The sequence below is a fragment of the Podarcis tiliguerta genome, assembly GCF_965153285.1.
Source record: "Podarcis tiliguerta genome assembly, chromosome: 5".
Lineage (NCBI taxonomy): Eukaryota > Metazoa > Chordata > Lepidosauria > Squamata > Lacertidae > Podarcis > Podarcis tiliguerta.
In genome coordinates, this window is record NC_139538.1 from 28,455,874 (window position 1) to 28,476,091 (window position 20,218).

Genomic DNA, 20,218 nt, shown 5'->3' on the forward strand with positions numbered 1-20,218 from the left:
TTGCATTGAGTTAGAGGTTGTAACAACCCAAAGTTCAATCATTTCCTCTCTCTTGCTTCTTCGTTCCAAAGGCAACTGTGCTACAGCAACAAAACTCAAGGTAAGAATCATACACTAGTTAGCTGCCACACAGACACTCTTTTGGATGAGCTGGAGACAATATGGAATGAAAGTGTGACGCTGAAAGGTATCCTCAGACTCCAGGCTGGATGTGACAATTTCCCCCAATACCACTCAGAATACAGTGGCTCTTCTACCAAGCCACCAGGAGAAAATAATTTGATTATTTACACAACAGCAAACACATTTTTGGAAACAAACATTATACTGCATGATTCTTCTATGAGAACAGAGCTTTCATTCACTAAATTTAAGGACAACCTTTCCACAGTCATTTGAAACTTAATTGATCAGTATTAGATTTTTTATATACATGTTCATTTTATCAGGGATACTCCTCAATTAGAAAATGCTATGCTGAGGGGCCAAAACACATACATGCACACACAAAAACACAGCCCTATTTAAGCTGAAGTGTGAAATATATATATTTTATTCTTTTTTAAAAATCACAAGATTGCTTGTTAATTCACAAACCATAATTACCAGAGACAAAACATGTAATGAACAGGAATGTTCAATCTCACCTCTTCTAACACTATTCCTCAAAAGAGATTAACCAAAATGATTTCCGGGAGCTTGTGAAGAGTTGCTTTAAAAATAATAATTTAAAAGTCGAGGGCATCTTCATCAGCAACACTTGCAGAAGATTACAATAAGTAAACAGGAGGCAGTGATAACCACCAACTTAGATGGCTCAAAAAATTAGACAAATTCATGGAGAAGAGCATTCAAGGAGAAGAATGCTGCTGAATACCAGTTGCTGGAAACCAAAGTTTTTCCTAGACATCTGGTTGGCCACTGTGAGAACAGGATGCTGGACTAGACGGGCCATTGGCCTGATCCAGCAGGCTATTCTTATGTTCTTAAATGAGTAGTACTTGATTCGGTTCAAGTATTACTGTTTGAAAATAGAAAATTAGTAAAGACTAAATGTAATGGCAAATTCAGTGGCCACAAAGGTAGATATATATAAAATGCACCATTACAAGTAATTATCCTGGACTTTCCTGTTGTGGTCCTGATGCTATTTCCACTTAAAAGTAAGTTCCCTTTGGCAGCAGTGCAAGTCTTTCCCCAAATGCAAGTCTTATCCCAAAGAAGGTTAGCATAGGTGGTCACAGGATTCTTTCCTGAAGGACAAAAATGTAACAGCACAAATGCTCGCTAGATCTTAAAATAAAAATTCAAGCGAACATTTGCTGCACTTGCAGTATAGATTGCAGATGAAAACCAGTACTCAATTATGTACAGGATCAGTACTTCTGAATATTAAAAAAACCTACAAAATCATCAGAGACCAAAGAGATTTATATGTAGTGCCATTACTGTATTCCTGAAATCTCTCCCAAATTTAGAGCTCTCAGCAATTGGCAAGACAAAAAACCATTTTGTATTTTGGTTCTCTTGGGACAACACTGATAAAGGAAATTACAGATGCAAAACTGAAGCCTATCCAAACAATATCCTGTGCATCTCAAATGTTTTCATATTTTTAAACTGAGGATCTGCTGATGAAATCCAGAAAACAAACAGATTACGTCAACAATATTTCTGCTACACTAACATCCAGATGTTACTTATGATGTGCATATGGGGGGCTGGGAGGAAGAGAAAGGGAGAGGGAGACCCTGGACCAAACTCCTTGGAGAGGTAGTTGTGTCAATGCTTCTAAAGCACAGAACCCAGTCAGTCAGTAAACTCACATTTGAACATAAAACTTACAGGATGAATCTAAATATGCTATGAATAATACTGAAAAGATTGAAGGCAACGAAAGTTCTCCTACTTGGGCTTTGAAAAATATACAAAGTTCAGGCCTCTCGTGTACAAAAAGATTTAAGTGTTAGTACTTTAATACATTTATACACTGAGTGTCGCTTTATTACCTAAAAAAGATACATCACTAGCACACAACTGTGCCCAAAGGCACTGCAGAACGGCGGCCAGGAGCTTCTTTTTACACACCATAATGTTTAGTTCTTAAATTATACTGAAAACAATATGGATGGGTTTAACCAATCGGTAGATCTAAAGAGGGCATATCCTAGCCAGATAAAAGCTGTTATCTAGAAGACCTAAACTGTATCTTGAACTTATCTGAGGCACATCAAATTCTGTTCCAGAGCATTTGAGACGTAAATTCTGTGCAGAGAAGCAGCTGGCAGAAGCTTCCACACTGAGCTCAATATAAAGCAAGACTCAGCATTATCCAACAATGAAAAGCGTGCCACAAGCCCATCTCACTCAAGTGAATGGGTGCTGCCCACGTATAGTTCCTGCACATCTCGCTTCCCTTTCACTTCAATTGTGCTTGCACAGATATTCCAAGTCAATTGTACTCAGAATTTTTTTTAAGGATTACAAATAGAAAACAAACATTTTCATAATACATTTGCATCCACACAGTATATATTCAAAACACAAGCAAATGATTATCAGAGTTAAAGAAAATAAACCTAAATACAATATAATTTAAGAACTGAGTTTTGTGGAGCGAGAAATCCCCTTTGGTTTTGTCTGCAGTGTCTTTGAATGTAACCCCAAAAGGGAGTACCTTGCAGGGTGTAAGGGTTTAAAGAAACTTTTTCAACTTCACTTTTAACTTTGGAAGCCCAGAGGCAAAGCAAGTGCACATTTTCCACACACCTTGCAGGAAACATTATTTTCTGGGAAACTGCTAAACTGATAAACATCAGACAGTGCTCTGGCAACTGGGAAGAGCCCTTTATATATTTTAGAGACCTGAGAATTTTACCACCTCTCAAATCGATTAAGTCTTTGCCTTCTAAGTTCTTCAACTGATGGCTCTTCCGGTGGAAGCCAGAAGCCGTAGGGTCTCCTTTCATTGCTGTAATGTCTTGGGCCTGTTAAGAAAAGCAAATACCAATCACTATCATCTTCCGAAATCTGCAACAGGCATATTTCTGAGGATTTTTAACATATAGTTTTATAATGTTAGGTCAGACCCAAATCTGCAAGTTGCTGCTGCTATAAAGCCTTATACTAGGCTTTATAGTACAGTGGTGCCCCACAAGACGAATGCCTCGCAAGACGGAAAACCCGTTAGACGAAAGGGTTTTCCGTTTTGGAGGTGCTTCGCAGGACGAATTTGCTATGGGCTTGCTTCGCAAGACAAAAATGTCTTGCGATTCCTGGGGGTTCCCCCCCCCCTTTTCCCAAGCCCCTAAGCCGCTTAACAGCTGTTCGCTAAGCCGATTAACAGCTGATCTAAGCCGCTTATCAGCTGATCTAAGCCGCTAATAGCCTTTTAGCAGCTAATCCGCTAATCCCTTAAGCCTTTAATAGCCGCTAATAGCCTTTTAGCAGCTAATCCGCTAATCCCTTAAGCCTTTAATAGCCGCTAATAGCCGCTAAACCGCTAATAGCGCTAATAGCGCTAATCCGCTAATGGGCTTGCTTCGCAAGACGAAAAAAACCGCAAGACGAAGAGACTCGCGGAACGGATTCTTTTCGTCTTGCGAGGCACCACTGTATGTGTAACAATTCTGAGTCAAAAGAAAGACTTGTCAATGGAACAATTTACGCTTTCTCATCAATATGACACCCTTCCCCTTGAAATTTCTTACATTGGCTTCTCTGTGATGAAATGCATCAACTGCTGTAATAAAAAGGGGTGACCACCACACCATTCACATACACACCTCATATCCCACACTAGTTTTCAGTCAGTGCTCTCTTTTTGTCTCCAGTAGAAGACACTCCAGTAGTAGCCATCAAATTTTCCAACCCCAAGAAGAGAAAAGAAGTTCAGTTTAAGCTCTCGCTCTCAAAGTAATTTCTGCTATTGCTGAAAGGAATTTCCAGTGGAACAAATAGTTTGTGGCCATGCAGTGTTGCCTGAATATTAAAAAAAAAACCTGTCTGTGTTCAATTATCATTTTGGAAAAAAAGAACAAGCAGCAATTGCTAGCAGTTTATGGACGAGCTAAGCTGCAATTCAATTTCATGAGAACAACAGGATACTGGGACTTCCTAAAGCAGGGAAGAGTTGAGCTCCTCTTCCCAACTACACATCTATGATTTTGTCAACTAGGGTGACCATCCAAATAAGTGAAGAAGGATGGCTCAGAGAGTCATGGTCTTTTGATTTTGAAAAACAATTGGGCAGTGAGGTCATTTTAGGTCCAGAGTGATGGTGGACCTAAGATTAGCTAGGTACCTTTGCATTAGCTATTACAAGTTGTGCTGACTACCAACAGTTTATAGGCAGCTTTAAAAAGGACTAGACAAATTTGTAAAAGGTGTAGCTAATAGTAATGGATGGACCTGACAGCTAACTGAAACATCTATGTTCACAAGTAATGTCTCTCTGAATAGCAGATTCTGAGGACGAAGAGCAGGGAGGGCCATTGTTGCTATGCTTGAGCCTCTGGCAGGCTACTATTAGAAATGGGATGGGCCTTTTGCCTGATCAGCAGAAGAGTTATTAGGCATACAGGAGACAGAACTGTGCATGAAGCTGTGGCTCTCTGAGGTTTCTGCCGACCCTGCATGGTCAGCTGAAGAGCCAGGCTGTTTGGTTTAAATGTCTCTGCCTTGGGTGTTTAGTTGTATTATTTTAAAACCAAGTTTTGTTGTTTATATTGTATGGTTATAAATCTTCTTGAGAACTATGTGAAAGGAGATGAGCAAAGCAAAACAACAAATCAAGCATTCACACAGATCACTTCCTATGTTTTTCCCTATGTTTTTAGCCGCTCTTATTTTTATCTGTAAACCGTCTTGAGGCCCCGTCTGGGAAGAAGGTGGGTATAAATTTTTTAAAAAATTAAAAAATTATAATAATGTCAATATTATCTTGCTCATTTAGAGGAAATAAGCAAGAACCATACAATTTACTACAATTAGAATATTTATTTACACAAAATGGAAGAGTGTTTTTAAAAAATGACATTGCAGCCTACAGTGCCAATATGCAGTTCAATATGCAAAACATAGGGCCCTTCCAAGCCCACTTTGCTTGGACCATAACCTTAGTTACTAGCATGAGGATAGCAAGGGACAGCTAAAGGTGGGAAATTTCCTTATATGGATGTTTGAAGCAAGAAACCCAGGAGAACGAAGGAAAGACTGAAATAATCAGAAATGAGAAATGTTCATAAGCAAATAATTGTAGTTCAGATCTCACAATTGCTTTAGGTGAGCAAGACTTGTGTAGTACAATGGGCAGAAAGGAGGATAGATTAAACACAATAATTAATCACCTTGAAGAAAAAGGAACACTATGTCTGCTATAGAGGCATGGCTGATAAAACTCATGGACTTGGCTGAGATGGCAAAGTTAACATGTTTAATTAGAGAAAAATTATTGACATTTATTCAGGACTGGAAACTTCTTACGGACCACTGTAAACGTGACAGCAAATGTGTCAGATATGCTCTGATTTTCAGAGCAAAAAGCATCTGTGCCTAAAGTAAATACAAAAACAAGGAATCGAATTTAGCATACACTTTAGTATGTATGGGAGGTTTCTACTGCATCTAAACATCAAGAATTAAAATAGTGAACTGCTCTAGTGAACAATATTAATTTAGATGCTGATCATGCTTCAGGAGTTCCAGGAGATGGCACCAGAGGCTCACAGGCAACACATTAGAGGAAAGTAGGACAAACTCCAGTCAACAAAGCATTCCGCATAGTAAGCAGAATTAGGCTTATTTTGAAACAGATGGGCTCTACAGAAGCTGCAGCACTGAATATTATAGAGTTGTTTATTGTCTGGCTGGTTTGAAACCCAGGGATTATTTGCTAGCAACTAGCACTTTCTGTGTCACATCGGGTTTCATCTAAAACAGAATAAAGTGAAAGCCCACTGGGATATATAGATATACATTTTTTCTACTAATCCACTGTTGAATTCAGAACTGAAACTTGCTATTATGTGGTCTATTCAGCACAGGAGTGCTTTTTTTTCTGGAAAGATTAGCAGCATACCCGACATCCTAACCCTGATGTAGAACAGCTAGCTAACAGATTTTGTCAGAGCTGGGAATTGCACAGAAGTACTACGAAAAAATATTTACCACTGTTGGCACTTGTTTTTGAAACATCATTTTAAACACCCTATATTCAATAGCATAAAGAGATCACCTTGGAACTCTCGAGTGCATTGTGAGATGGTCATACTCTAAAAAAGGCTTGTTAAATTTGCAAAGCAACTAACGCCCTTCCCAATCATGAGTTGGGATAGAGCATGAAGAACACTTGAGTCTAGAAGTTTTAAAAGATGCAGTTATTGTATGCCACTGACTTGCACAGTATATCACAAAACCCCTGTGTGCTACTTGTAGAAGAGTTAATAAACTTTTGTTCAGACTACAATGTTATCTAAGAAATAGTAACATGAGCTGTGAGTCATCAAAATTCCACAATAAAACTATTAGCATTACGAGAACAGAGGGTAGTTGGAATGCAACAGTGATAATAAAACAGGGGACTTGAATACTTGAGAAATACAAAATGAGTAAGAAAATGTATTTTACTGAACCAAAGCACTCAATCCAGCGTGCTCTATAAATGCTCTTGCAGAGATTGGTCCAGTAAAAGAGGCTGTCAAAGGTTATAAAAACACAGAACACATGATAGACCAAAACCCAATTAACTATGAGTGCTTCAACTACAAATTTTGCCAACTGTCTTTACTTGGTCTTGACTAGATGCAACTTCAGCTGACTCATTCTTAGTCACAGCTAGACACTCCATAAATGTGATGGATTCAGTTCAATTTATCATGGGCTGGATGGAGGAATCGTCATAGAGCAGGATAGTTAACTGGTGGTCATCCAGATGTTGCTGAATTGTGACTCACATTATCCCTGACCATTGGGAAGGCTAGCCAGGCTGATTAGTGCTATAATTCAGCAACATCAGGAGGGCCACAGATCCCCTACCTGTCCTAGGGCATAGCAAAGCCCAGTTCTACCACCATCCACAATTTGACAATGAGGCTCTGCCGTTATAGGGAAAGGGAGGCCTGTATGTATCTCTACATCCAATTTGGTCAAGCTAATTCAAGGATCTAATGAGAGTGGGGCCATAAGATGCAAAAGAACAATGTTCTCAGGTTATAGAAGGCAATAGCACCTTGACAAAGGGATTCCTTGGATGGTCCTAAGAACAGGACCAATGGGTTCCAGAGTTGTACAACAAATTATTCAGCATGATCATCATGAACTGATCTCATCAGGATAGATATATGTTCTGTCATGCTGGCAAAGAATCTCAAATCAGCCGATTACACTAATGCTGCCCGGTACAACAACTCTAGGCTTTCTTACTATAACTTTGGAGACCTATATGGTCAATTTCATCCTTCCTACAGGGAGCAGCAATAGGAATAGCACAAGTCATTGACCCAGGAAGTATCACTTTCTAGCATTTCTTGGGGACATAAGGAACTACCTAGAGTAGGTGTGAGTAGGAAACATGTGGCCCTCCAGATGGATGACAATGTCCATCATCCTGGACCACTGGTCATGCCGACTGGGCTGATGGGAGCTGGGACACCAACAATATCCATGAGGAACCTGCATAAGAAACTGAAGGTAACAAACCCAAGAAAATCCTGATAGGTAACACAAGATGTTTACGGCCTTTCTTGTAATGTTAAAATCTCTGCTTGAACATATAATCCAAACGTTTATTTTTATGTATCATTTATGTATCCCCGAATAAGATTATGACGTATCATTTGGCTTCAGTGAAACATTTAGGGTTGCCATATCTTGAAGGGCAATTATGGATCGCTATGACAACTCTCATTTTACATACCCGTGAAAAAGAGGCCATGTCCTGGAAAAAGAGGACATATACCAACCCTACAATACCAAGAATGTTGGTTTATAACTTCAGGCAAGGAACAAGCACTAGAAGCAAACAAAGACTTCTTTTCACAAAAATCTTGTTTGATAACAAACAAAAAACCCAACATATAAAAATGTGGGGGAAATGTGACCTGTAAATAGACTGCTTTCTGTCTAGGATGTTTTCTTCCTGGTTGCCAACAACTTATTTCTTAAAATAAAATAAAAAAGTATTTATTGTGGAAATATCAAACCAAACACATTTCACAAAGTCCAAAAGAAAATAACCTTGAAGGTCATTTTGAGGATTAATTACCACGTGCATACAAAACTATGAAGAGTTTTACAACTTGCTCAGAATCTCTCACTTGCAATGGGTAAAGTTATTAGGACAATAGTTCTTTCTAAACACATGTCTGTAAGATGTAGATTTCACAATGAATTTCATAATCAAATAATTTCATAACTGGTTGGAAATTCCCCCCCAATTTATCAAGGGGACAAATGAACAGTTTTAGTAACATTTGAACAACTGGCACCAAACGACAACCTCGGTTTTGGCTTTAATTCATCTCAGATGAGAGACTGTTTATTCCCTAACAACACTGTTTGGTCTTGCTAATTATGTTGTAATGCCAGGGCATTCTTTCTTGTGTGTCCAAAGTTCACAAAGAGCTTCTGGGTACTGTATAAAGAATACATAATGCATTACCCAGCAGTTTTTTTTCCCTATTGGCAGTACAGCTGGGCTTGTCTTTCCAAACAAAAAACAGCAACGTATACGACAGCACTCTATAAAAGACACACTGATATTACATTCAAGTTGCGGGTGGGAGGGAAATGCTTCTCCACAAAAAACAACAACGGGCATTTAAAAAGCGTACAAAGCAGAAATGGGCTGAGTAAATAAATGGGAAGATCTTGGCAATGATTATTGCTCCCTTGCACCTTTTTGCTTAGTCTTCAGCATCACTGCCATTTTTGTTCCAAAGGATGACAAATAAAAGAATTGGTATAAGTGATACGGTCCCCTGTAGCTGTCCTATTTCATTAAGAAAGAAAGAAAGAAAGAAAGAAAGAAAGAAAGAAAGAAAGAAATGCTTTTAAGTCCTATTCAAACCCCTTCATCAGGAACAGGGAACAAGAGCAAAACATGTCAGAGATGTCACCTGGCTACTTAGCCACCTTCCACATGAACATACAATTCAGAGATGCTTCTTCTACAAACTTCAAGAGAGGTTTCCAATGGCATGGTGTGCTACTGTACATGAACAGCCTGCTGCAATAAGGCAACAACCACAGTGAACTATTTTTTCATAATATCCACTAGTTGCCAGGGCCTATTTGGACACTCTCCAAAGGTCAGCTTTCCCTCTGAAAGCATGGGGTGGGGAGCATAAAGGTGGCAAAGTGCACTCTGTGTGGGTGGAAGGAACACTAAAAAGACCTTCAGAGATTAAGTGGATCCAAAGTCCTCAGAAAACACTGCAATTTCTAAGTGAGGCACCTCCAGGTCTCCAGTGCAATTAGAGTGGCTCAATAAGAGATCTAAGTTGTGATCATCAAACACAACTATATATGTATATGCACATGGGCGACTTTCACAGATGGACTCCCTGAAGTCACACTACAGAACTACTCATGTCATTTCAACCCCCCACTAACCGACCATGCAGTTATTTCTGTGGAACAAACAATAATTTTCTCCTTCCAACTACTATGATGCTATCCCTGATCCAGCATCAATAGCTTGACTGTGCAAATATTCACAGGTAACATTAGTCCAAGGTGTGTAGTTGGTTTATAGCCTAATGTGCACAATTTCACACCAAGTCAAGGCTCATGGTTTGTTGCTCCTAGTTAGACAAATTAAGTAGTAAAACTGGAGTACTCAAGCTGTGTACACCAACACATAGCTCATGCACATTATGGTAAACAACCACACATACCAATGCAGCCAGCAGGAATGTGAGGGAAATTCCTTTAACTTTGTTTCTCTCATTATAGTTATAACTTCTTCCCCATATAACTTCTTCCCTAAATACCATACAAATCAATGCTCTGGATGACAAGGTCTGCACACCAGCAACTTGTTGGTTGGCTTTGTATTGTAGAAGCACAACTTCTTCTACGCACTGGATGTTTGTTTGTGAATAAGTATAAGTCACCACAGACATAATCCAATAGGTGCTTTCAACAGCCATACTAGAATATACTCACCACTACAGTGGAAACTCGGGTTGTGAACATGATCCGTATGGGAGGCACGTTCACAACCCACAGTGCCGTGTCTGTGCACGCACAGGTCACAATTTGGCACTTCTGTGCATGCGCAAAGCACAATTTAGCACTTCTGCACATGCGCAGAAACCCAGAAGTAACCTGTTCCTGTACTTCCGGGTTCGGCGCGGTGCGCAACCCGAAGGCACATAACCTGAAGCATCGGGTAACCCGAGGTACCACTGTATTTCAGCAGTAGTGGTCATACTACTGGTGGCTAATTTTGATTTCCCCTGATCTGAACCCTATGAAAAGCTGAAAAAGTGGCTTGACTTGAGACTAAATTACTTAATTTCAGCAGGAAAGCAAAAACAAATCAAACGTATTACAATATCTAGGAGTGCTAAAACTGCCTCTCCTCCAATGGCACTAAATATCTTCCTGCCCTGATCTTCAGACACAAACTTGCATTATCCCAAAGACATTACTTCCCTTCTGAAGAAGCAGGCTTCTAAGCAGAGAAAAACTCTTCTGTGCATGATTTTATTTACATCACTGAATGATCCAACAGAGCAGGGCTACTTCTAGGTAAGTCTCTCTTGGCTAGTGTTTCTATACTGGATAAAGAATCCCAACCAAGATAGACCTCTTTCCATTAACATTCTGCTTACTTAGACATTTTATATTACATGGTCAAAACAGTTAAGTAATGTTTTGCTGTACTTCATTGATTTTACAAGATGAGCCAAACCCATAATTAACAGGTTTATTTGTTTTAGATTTTAAGCATATCTTAATAACAGTGTGTCAGTAAGCTAACTATGGTTGTGGGCAAGATATCTTAACAAAAACAAAGTCCAGCAGTGTCAAAACAAGATCAAGTATTATATGACCATGTTGTTGGTACCTTCCCTGTTTCTATGCCATACCTTGTATAGAGATGTATTTTTTTTAAGTTCCTGTGTGGCACAAACATCCATTTCAAAGCCCTGCTAGAGGAAACCAAATGAATATGAATATGATTTTTTTTTTATCTGTGCACAATATATTTTAAGATTTGTGTGCCCACATTTCTGTGATGTTCATCTGTTTCCAATTATTTGTTTGTATTGACTGTATCAGAGACACACCATCACTGACATCTTTTATCTCGTTAGCAACTTCAATGTGTATTATTAGTAACGGAATTTACTGACTTTTTTGTAGTAATTTTCAAGTGGGAAGTAAACTAACACAGCTGTGGCTTTGTAAACAGAAGCCAATCATAAACCACTGTATTTCCTGGGAACACAAACTAATGAGCATCCAGAGCTATTTAAAACCATTATTGAACACTATATAAGAGGCAGAGCACTTGGCACTTCCTGCATCCTGGGCCAAGAATTGGAGGATGTATGAAAGTTTTAAATACTTGCATTCTAATAGGGAGAAAGCTGAGATATTACAATCAACTATTGAAATTACAAAGTTTTGAGTTACACAAAGCAGAACTGGAAGATCTATCTATAAGTGTGAATATGAAGACAAGTAGCCATTTAAGATGGACAGTCATCAAATAGCCAGAGATAGGGTCTTTTGTCCAGTGGTACCCAGACTGTGGAACTTCCACCACAGGCATATTTGCCTAGCACCAACATTATAATATTTTCTGTGCCAAACAAACACTGTCTTATCCTCCTGATTCTCTGATGGCAAATAATACAGATATGATTATTATTTCAGCTGCTCTTCTGTATATTTGAAGCTGGTTTAAAAAAATGATTTGTAGGGTGCCTTGAAGACCAAACTTGAAAGAAAGGTGGGTTAATTTAAAAAGAGAAAAAAGAGAGAAAAAGGGTCACTTTAAACTGCTTTGTGGAAAATCCATTCAACATGGAATGAGTGGTAGGAGGAAGGCTAATCCTCAAAAGCTACAATTGCTATTCCAGTAATTGTTCTTGCTTTTACCAAGGTTATAAATTTTAAATTCCAGACATGTCTTTGGAAGATGATGCAAGTTATAGTTTCAGACAGTCTGAAGTTAGCCACACTCCAGTGATATGATACAATCACCGGGGTAGGAAAAAACAAGATTCCATCCCCCTGCCTGAAGGGACAATTTACCCCACAGCTGAACTCACATTATTCCAATCACTATGAGCTGCACATAAACAGCTAGAGTAACAGCACACCACACCATGGTGTCATAGAGCTGTCTGCTCTGTAGACATGATTATGCAAATATGCTCTCCCACACACTATGGAGAAGCAGAAACCCTTCAGCCTCACCAGCCAATACCACCCCTAGCATTTGACAAACAGATGTTAAGTGTGAAGCAAAACACACCCAGAGTCTAACCTGATTGAATTTTTTAAAAGCTTTAATTAGAATAATTATTAAAATAGTAAACGGTCAGACTTTAAACAGACTCAACGCACAACATACAATAATAGAAAAAGTCAGCGGCTAACTAAGCAAATATGATATAAATATTAAATAAAGGCTGTGCAGAAACATCCAGCCTTATTCAGTAAAAAAGTCTCAATCATCCACAAACCTAAAGCGAGAGAGACTGGTTTTTAAAACCTCCACACACAAAACCTCAAACTCAGAAATTATTTTAGTAATTCGTCATTAGTTTTTGACCAATTTATTCTGCTGTTTACTCTTCAAATAAAATCATTTACAAAACAGCAGCGGCATTTCCAGGCTCCCTGCCTTCTAGGTCCTAATAGTAAATTTAAATTGATGGCCCCATATGCTTTCAGACATGTTGTTCCAGTGCATCTTTAAGACAGGAGTGCCAAAACCACCTAAGTGTTTTAAGACTAGTCTGCAAGCCAACACTGCACCTGCTACTGAAAAATGAACCATGAACAAAGTTAAACTTCGAGAACAACAGGAAAAAAAGAAAATACAAATTTATGAGGCTCTGCATAGGTTCTCAGTACAAAATTGAGATTCCTTACCTCTATCATTCAGACTATTTCTGAGGGCCCTTTCAACCTGTTCTTCTTCATTCAGTCCACCAGTATACATGCTGTAATCTCTCGTTGAGTGCGATGGGTAACCTGAGTATCTAAAATTCTCTACACAGATCACACACAGAGAAAGAAAGTGAGATACCAGGAGTGACTACCATATCAAATTACAGTATTGAATTTGTTCTACGTTTTCCCTCAACCCTCCAGAGCAGATTTGTAGAGGGTATGGGGGTGTGGGGAGAAAGAGAGGAAGGGCAAGTTCCATTCCTCAAGTGGAAGTATTTGTGCTAGTGGTAGAACCTCACTGGATACTGACCATTATATCTGTAACTTGCTTTTTAAGAACTAAGAGGTAGGTAATAGTGCAAGGAAAAATGCTGTGCATACTGTAGTAATCACAAAAAAGAAACGGAGTCTATTAAAGCCTGTTGCAATTCAGCTAGGCCCTAAAAGGATGCAAACCCAACTTTTTTGCACATGTCCCCATTTGCACTGATAATCACACATGTAAGTGGATTCTGTATGTTTGATTCCTAAGCCCAATCCAGCAACTGAGTCTACACTCTGTGTGGTCTAGTAAAAATGTCTAGTACTCCAGTGATAGCTTGCAAGGGTGAGCCAAGAGCTGAATTCACTCATTGGATGATCTCACTTCCCCATAAAATAGTTGATCAACACAATTCCAATTTCTTTTATTAGGCTGCTGTGTGTGCTCAGCATGATCAGGGTGTACATGAATAATGGTACTTTGTTTGCTCTTTTTATTCAAGAACAAGGATAATCATCTTCTGGTAAACAGAGCAGCAATTAAAAGACCAGCATAAACCAAAATGCTCTCCTTTCCACTTATCACTGAGAAAAAGCTCACCAGCCCTAACACATCTGGTAATACAGGACACCCCGGCCAGGTAGACCTCTCAAATACTGTATTTTTCCATATATAAGTTTGTTTTATTATTATTAAAAAATGTTTAAAATTGGGGGTCGTCTTATACATGGATAGTGCAGACGGGGGATGGGCGATTGGCAGCAACCGCGAGCAGGAGACTGTCAGCAGCGATTGGGCAGGTGATTGGTGGCCGCGGCAAGGCCTGCTAACGATTGGCTGCTGCTGTGGCAATTGGGCGGGTGATTGGTGGCTGCGGCAAGGCCTGCTGGCAATTGGCTGCTGCGGCAATTGGGCAGGTGTTCGGCGGCAAGCAGGCAGACGATTCATGGCTTCAGCGAGGTGTGCGATTGGCAGTGGCGGTCAGGCGGGTGAGCAATTGTCGGCAATCTCCCCCCATTTCCTTAATTTGGGGTCCCCAAAAGTAGGGGTCATCTTATACACAGGGGCGTGTTATACATGGAAAAATATGGTACTTGTTTCTTTTCTTAAATCAAATGCAAGAAGTTATTATATCAGATCAGGTGACTACCATTTTCCAGTATGAGGTTGTGTTGTCCTAGTGCAACCCCTCTAGGGGTTGCATGCCAGAAGTAGAAGAGTGGGCATATCCCCTCCGCATCAGATAGTCCTGGGCAATATATTGATATATCACCCAGGACTGGTATGGGGGCAGACTGCGATGACAACCTCCCTCAGTGGTATATAGCTAGTGAAACAGCCACCATTCCCGAGTCCCTCTTCCTCCAGCACCCAGCATACTGAGGGAAAAACAAGCTGCTGCTGCTGCTGCTAGAAGCAGAGGGACTCAAGCAGCGGTGGTTTCACTAGCGATATACCAGTGAGTGATTTGCCCCTCATACCGGCAGAGAGAGAAACAATCTGCATGGGCAAAGTGCCGATACAGCTTGTTCCTCCCTCTACTTCTTTAAACTGATTGGCTGAGGAGTGCACCTCTGCCCTCGCCTCAGCCAAGCAGTTTTATGGAGCCTCTAACCCACTACCGCTTGCAGAAGCCTCTGTTAAAATGCTCCTGCTTCCCAGCCGAGGGAGTCCAAACCCCACTCCTGCTTGCACTCAAGGAGGATTGGGATCGGGGCTGCTCAGCTGGCGAGGTGCAGGCTCCATCACACTTTTCCATTGAGGGTGCGCAGCTGCGCTCCCCTCAAGGGAAAAGTTTAAAAGAGACCCCCCCCCTTGGAATAAGACCCCCTGCACCATCTGAAGGCAGTCAGGCAGAACATGGGATGTGTTGGGGGAAGGTGGAGACAGCTCAGCAGCTGCATCTGCCTTTGATGTAGCTACCTGTCTCCGCCTTGCCAGGCGGTGCTCCTTTAAACTTCTCTGTTGAGGGGAACACAGCCGCACACCCCTCAATGGAAAAGCATGACGGAGTCTGCAGCCCTGCTCCTGCAAGCACGAGTGGGGTCGGGGATCTCTCAGCTGGGAAGCAGGGGCTTCATGTTCCCCAGCTGAGCAGCCCCCATCTCGCTTCTGCTCACCGGGACATCAGGGCTCGCTCAGTTGGGGGCAGGAGGCTTTCCTGCCTACAGCTGAGCAGCAGGCTGGGGCCAGCTGCATTGTCCCCAGCCCGCCAGACACTGAGCTGAAAGCTCCTCAGGTCCCGCCATGAGAGCTAAGGCAGTTTCTCCCAGTGCCTCGCCAGCTGGAGCTAATGCAGCTTGTTTCAACATTGTGGTTTATCGCCAAACTGCGATGTTTTGCTGACGATACATCGTGATGTTGAAAACCTAAGCCCAGCCCTAATCAGAGCATGTGTGGGCACACACTCTCACAACACAAATCAGTGCCTCAACTCCAAAACCACCATAGCTACACACTTTTTAAATCTGGTTAATGGAAGGAGAATAAATGAGCATGTCAGCTACATTGGTGAGCAATCCCTACCTTGTGGCTAAACCCAGTATAGATCAAACACCATACTTCCCTTGACTCAAAGAGGACAATGATATTCAAACATTTACATTCCTGATACTGAGAAAAAGGCAGAGGCACCACAAAGCAGATTGAAGCACTACAGAAACAGAAGAGTGCTCCAATCTGCTATGATATTTCCTGAGCACTTTCAGATAAGTGAGTACAACCTAAGTTACTTACCTGAATTGTATCTGTTTCTTTGTTCTGAAAAGTCAGTTTGAGAGCGAAAGCCACCTAGGAAGAATGTATTTAATATTCATAAGCATTTATCATATTGCCCTTTTACAACTTTGAATTTGACAGATTCATCTATCTAGAAGTATAACTGTTACAATTCTGTCCTGTTAACATGTCTATTGAGTTTTGACAATTTTCTTCTAACAAGCTGAACAGCAATACTGAAGATGAGGTGGGAAAGGAGGATACTGAAACTGTAGGGAAAATGTCCCTCAACTGCTGTTTGCAAAGCTAGCATATCGATTTTATTTAGAATATTGTACTCTGTTTTAGTGGCAGCCACCACTAAAATACAACAAAATACATAGGACCACTGTCTTGCAAATGTGCCTTTAAATTGAAACCTGTAAAAGTGTGCTGCTCATAAAGGATGGCACTTGTTAGTTCAAGTTTGCTTACAAAAGCAGAGCTGATTCACATGACAATTGTGTTCAGGGTATATTCCTCCCTGATATACTGTTCACATACACATTATGTGCAGGAGGACATTCCTTGCAAAGAGGATCCCTTAAAGTGAATTAATGCTGGTTTCTAAAACACACAACAATCACTCCCCTCTCTATGATAGATACAGGCACCTTGTCAAGGCTCTGCTATTGTGGGTCCACATGAATAACCCACACAAGAACAGTTCAAATGCTCCACTTTAAATGAGAGCTGATGTTCCTAATCTCCTAGAGGATAAATTATAATGTGTTAAGGATTTGTCAAACCATTCAATGTGAACGTAACTGCAGATGCAAAGCCTCACTTAATGGATAGAAACACCACATAAGGATGGCTTGAAACTTATGACGTAAAAGCTAAGTATTCATGTTCAATTCAATTCACTGAACTGTGAATTATTGGTAAGACTCAGGGTCATCATTCCATACCTGAGCATGCTTTCATGAGCATCTTCAGAGGTCCCATGGTGTACATTAGCCCAACAAGAATACCTGCCAGATGCCCTGCAAAAGAGGTCCTAAAAAGAAAGCAATCCTTTGTGAGAGGTTGTATTGCTCATGATTAGATACATTCTGTACCCTCATTATCCCAAATCAGACCAATTAGTCAGTTTGCAGCCTATGCTCCACTTGGTGCATTTTAAATTGTGAAGACTTTAATATAACCAAAGGAACAACATGTATTTCACTGTCCAATTTTTTGGGGGAAATAATGAGCGAAAAGAACACTGTCGTCTTTATGGATTATTTATGATCCAATAGGGCTCCTCTGATGTACTAACTTGTACAGCCATATTCAGAGACTTTACAGAAAAAGTTAGGGTTTACCTATCAATTAAGAACTATTGCTCACTTACTGACAGGTGCATAAAAATGGTTAAGGATTTTCACAACACAGAAAAAAACTGAAACTTGGCACAAATCTGGTCTGAGACTTTTTTTGCACAGACAGGTACTAACTAGTGAAAAAATTAATTTAGCTGGAAAAGATTAAAAATTAAACAACATTAGCATGAAAAAACATCACTGAAAAAATATTGGGTGTTTGCAAGCTAATTTTTCTTTTAAGTTAACTTCAAATAACAAGTTACTTTAGATAATAGATAGAGAAATGACAGCATTCCAGGGGCAAGGATCATATAGTTTCCGAAACATCTAATATTCAAACTAATTACTCAGGTTCCCAAGAAAATTAGAGATACTAGGGTCCTTAGTGCCCAGGGCACTTTTTCCGTTCCAGATGGCCATAGGAAGGAAGGGCAGCCTCACAGAAAAACCTCCCTACAGGTAAGCTTGCGGCGGGGGTGGGGAGAGAAGCAGTGGCAAGGAGTGGTGGCACTGGGGCAAGCTTGGCTCATAAATAGCTGAGGAGAGGAATTACTGAGTTCATCATTACAAGCCTCCAAGTCACTTGAAAATCCCCTTTTAGTATCCAACTGTAGCTAGAGTACTAGGCATACACCAAAGTAGAACTTGCTAGAATTTTAACCATGTCTCTCTTCCACATCCATTCACAAATGGCCAAAATATACCATAAGCATCCTTCCAAAACACTCCAATCGCCTTTTATTGGGCTGAAAGCAGAAACTGTAGCAGCTCTGGACCTATGTGGCTCTGATTCTTCACATTTCTTTTATCTGCTTGTTGAGGGGTAGAAGATGGGTGTGAACGTTTTCAAGTCACATCTCTTTTGTTTTGTGAAAGTTTGATCTGGAGAAGTTCAAAGAGTTTTGTCTTGATGGAGACTTATATCTGAGACTACATCATTAGTTTACCTCCTTTCTACTGAGAGGCCAGATTAAATAAAGCGTGCTTAAAAACAGAGTGATAAAAGAATGGATGAACTGACTCCTAGTGAGAAAATCCACAAAACTTCAAGCCAAGAGGGGGAGAAAGCATAGCCTATCATTGAAATAAACCCATGGTAGATACAGCCAACTGCACAATTTATGTTCTTTATTGCTAAATTAAAACTATACAAAGTAGGCTGTGTAGTAAAGGATAATAGAGTTGAGACAGTATTTGAATGCAAATGAGCCTGGATTAAACAAAAACCAACTGATTTAAAGCTGTTCTGTGCAGAAAACGTCTATTGTTCCTTACTGTTAGCTAGCATTCCCATTTCTGGTTATTTTGCAATTAAGTTGAAGTGTTGAATAAGGATTTACCAGCCCCAATTTGACTAAAAGTGGTGGTTCTCCAGTTAGCATCATTCAGAACCTTTTCTTCACTTATGACAGAAAGCAGGGGAAGGAAGGAACCCTATGTGGCACCAAGAAAATACACATTTCATGCGCAGTATTGTATATCTCTAAAAATTAGTTAAAGCATTCTAGTCCTTCAACACACAACAGAAGAAACTGTTTCCAAAACACCTCTTGCTAAAAAGCATTGCTACACTATAGAAAAATGATACCAACTGCATTCCTTACTTTATGCAAGTGGTAACTGCTGTTACCACTTGAAATTCTGAATACATGAGACTGTTATCAGCAGTTGTCATGGAATCAGCCATCACAGATTATTGCATTTTATCCTATCAGGCTATTACCTAACAATGACAGACATTGTTCTTTGTACAGGGCAGGTAACAACAATTTCCAAACAAATTAAGGTGACTCTAATCAGTAAAGCTTGCAGATAAAATTAAAATCCAAGCAAATACCCTAATCCTGGCAATGAAAGCCACCCCACCCCTACAAGATCTTATAGCACTTCTTGGAGATTCTCAGGTTCAAAAGCCAAGTCAATTCTTCCAGTGGGGTATGAATCTTCTGATTTGGAGGAAGCCAACAGGAACACCCTTACCAGTTACTGTATATTATAATGGCATAACAAAAAGCAGACAAAGATTAAGCAGGAAAAGAACATGTTAAAAAGTTTGCCCAGTAAAACGTTTGCCCCTAAGAGCTGGATTTAGCAGCTCTCAGAATAAAAAATGCTATAAACAAAGAAAGAGATTGCCACTCTTATATTAAACATTTGACCAATGATTTTGCCTACACTGGAATAGAAGAGGATGATGGTTGGCACATCCCATTCTGAGCACTTGTTGATACAGCAAGCCTCAAGGGGATAATAAAAGTTTATGTGCACTTGCAATTCAACACGTTAATAATGGTAGCCATCTTCTAAAGTGGAGAGGAAAATGAATTCTTGCTTAAGTAAGTGAATTTGTGAGACGAAGAAAGGGAACTTGTAACTATACAGAAAAGCAACTGTATATGATGGGTATGATGCATCAGTTCACACATAGTGGCAAGGCAGAAGAATGAGTGGGAGGGCGGGAGAGTTGACAAAAAAGAACCTGTGTGGGGAAAGGAAACAAACACACCCCTTGAACTGGAGAGGGATAGAAACCTTTCCTACTCTCTTCAGCAACCCATATATTTTCAGCTCAATTTTTAAGTTTAAGATGGATTTCTGCACCCTGGCTGCTTATTTTTCCAAAAAAGACCCAACAACCCAGTTTGGGTTTGTGATTGTTTTAAAATTGCTATGTTCTAAGCAGTAAGAAAGGATAGAAAAGAAGTATGAAAAAGAAAGCCTGCTTAAATCAAAACAATCTGCTTGGATTAAA

General features: G+C 40.1%; 1 protein-coding gene across 8 annotated transcripts in view; it reads right to left on the minus strand.

The window, feature by feature from the left end:
• Positions 1 to 523: 523 nt before the first annotated feature.
• RHBDD1 (rhomboid domain containing 1) overlaps positions 524 to 20,218 on the minus strand; it is a 31,322-nt gene continuing 11,627 nt past the window's right edge. For 5 of the 8 annotated variants that reach the window (XM_083443002.1, XM_083442999.1, XM_083443000.1 and 2 more), the window contains exons 4-7: positions 17,068 to 17,156; positions 16,136 to 16,189; positions 13,117 to 13,236; positions 524 to 2,987 (exon numbers count right to left, since the gene is read on the minus strand). In XM_083443002.1, the coding sequence (XP_083299128.1) occupies positions 2,875 to 2,987; positions 13,117 to 13,236; positions 16,136 to 16,189; positions 17,068 to 17,156 (376 nt within the window). In that variant the 3' untranslated portion in view covers positions 524 to 2,874. The remainder of the gene's footprint in view (positions 2,988 to 13,116; positions 13,237 to 16,135; positions 16,190 to 17,067; positions 17,157 to 20,218) is intronic. The other 3 variants (XR_014511877.1, XR_014511878.1, XM_083443001.1) reach the window with 2 other exon arrangements.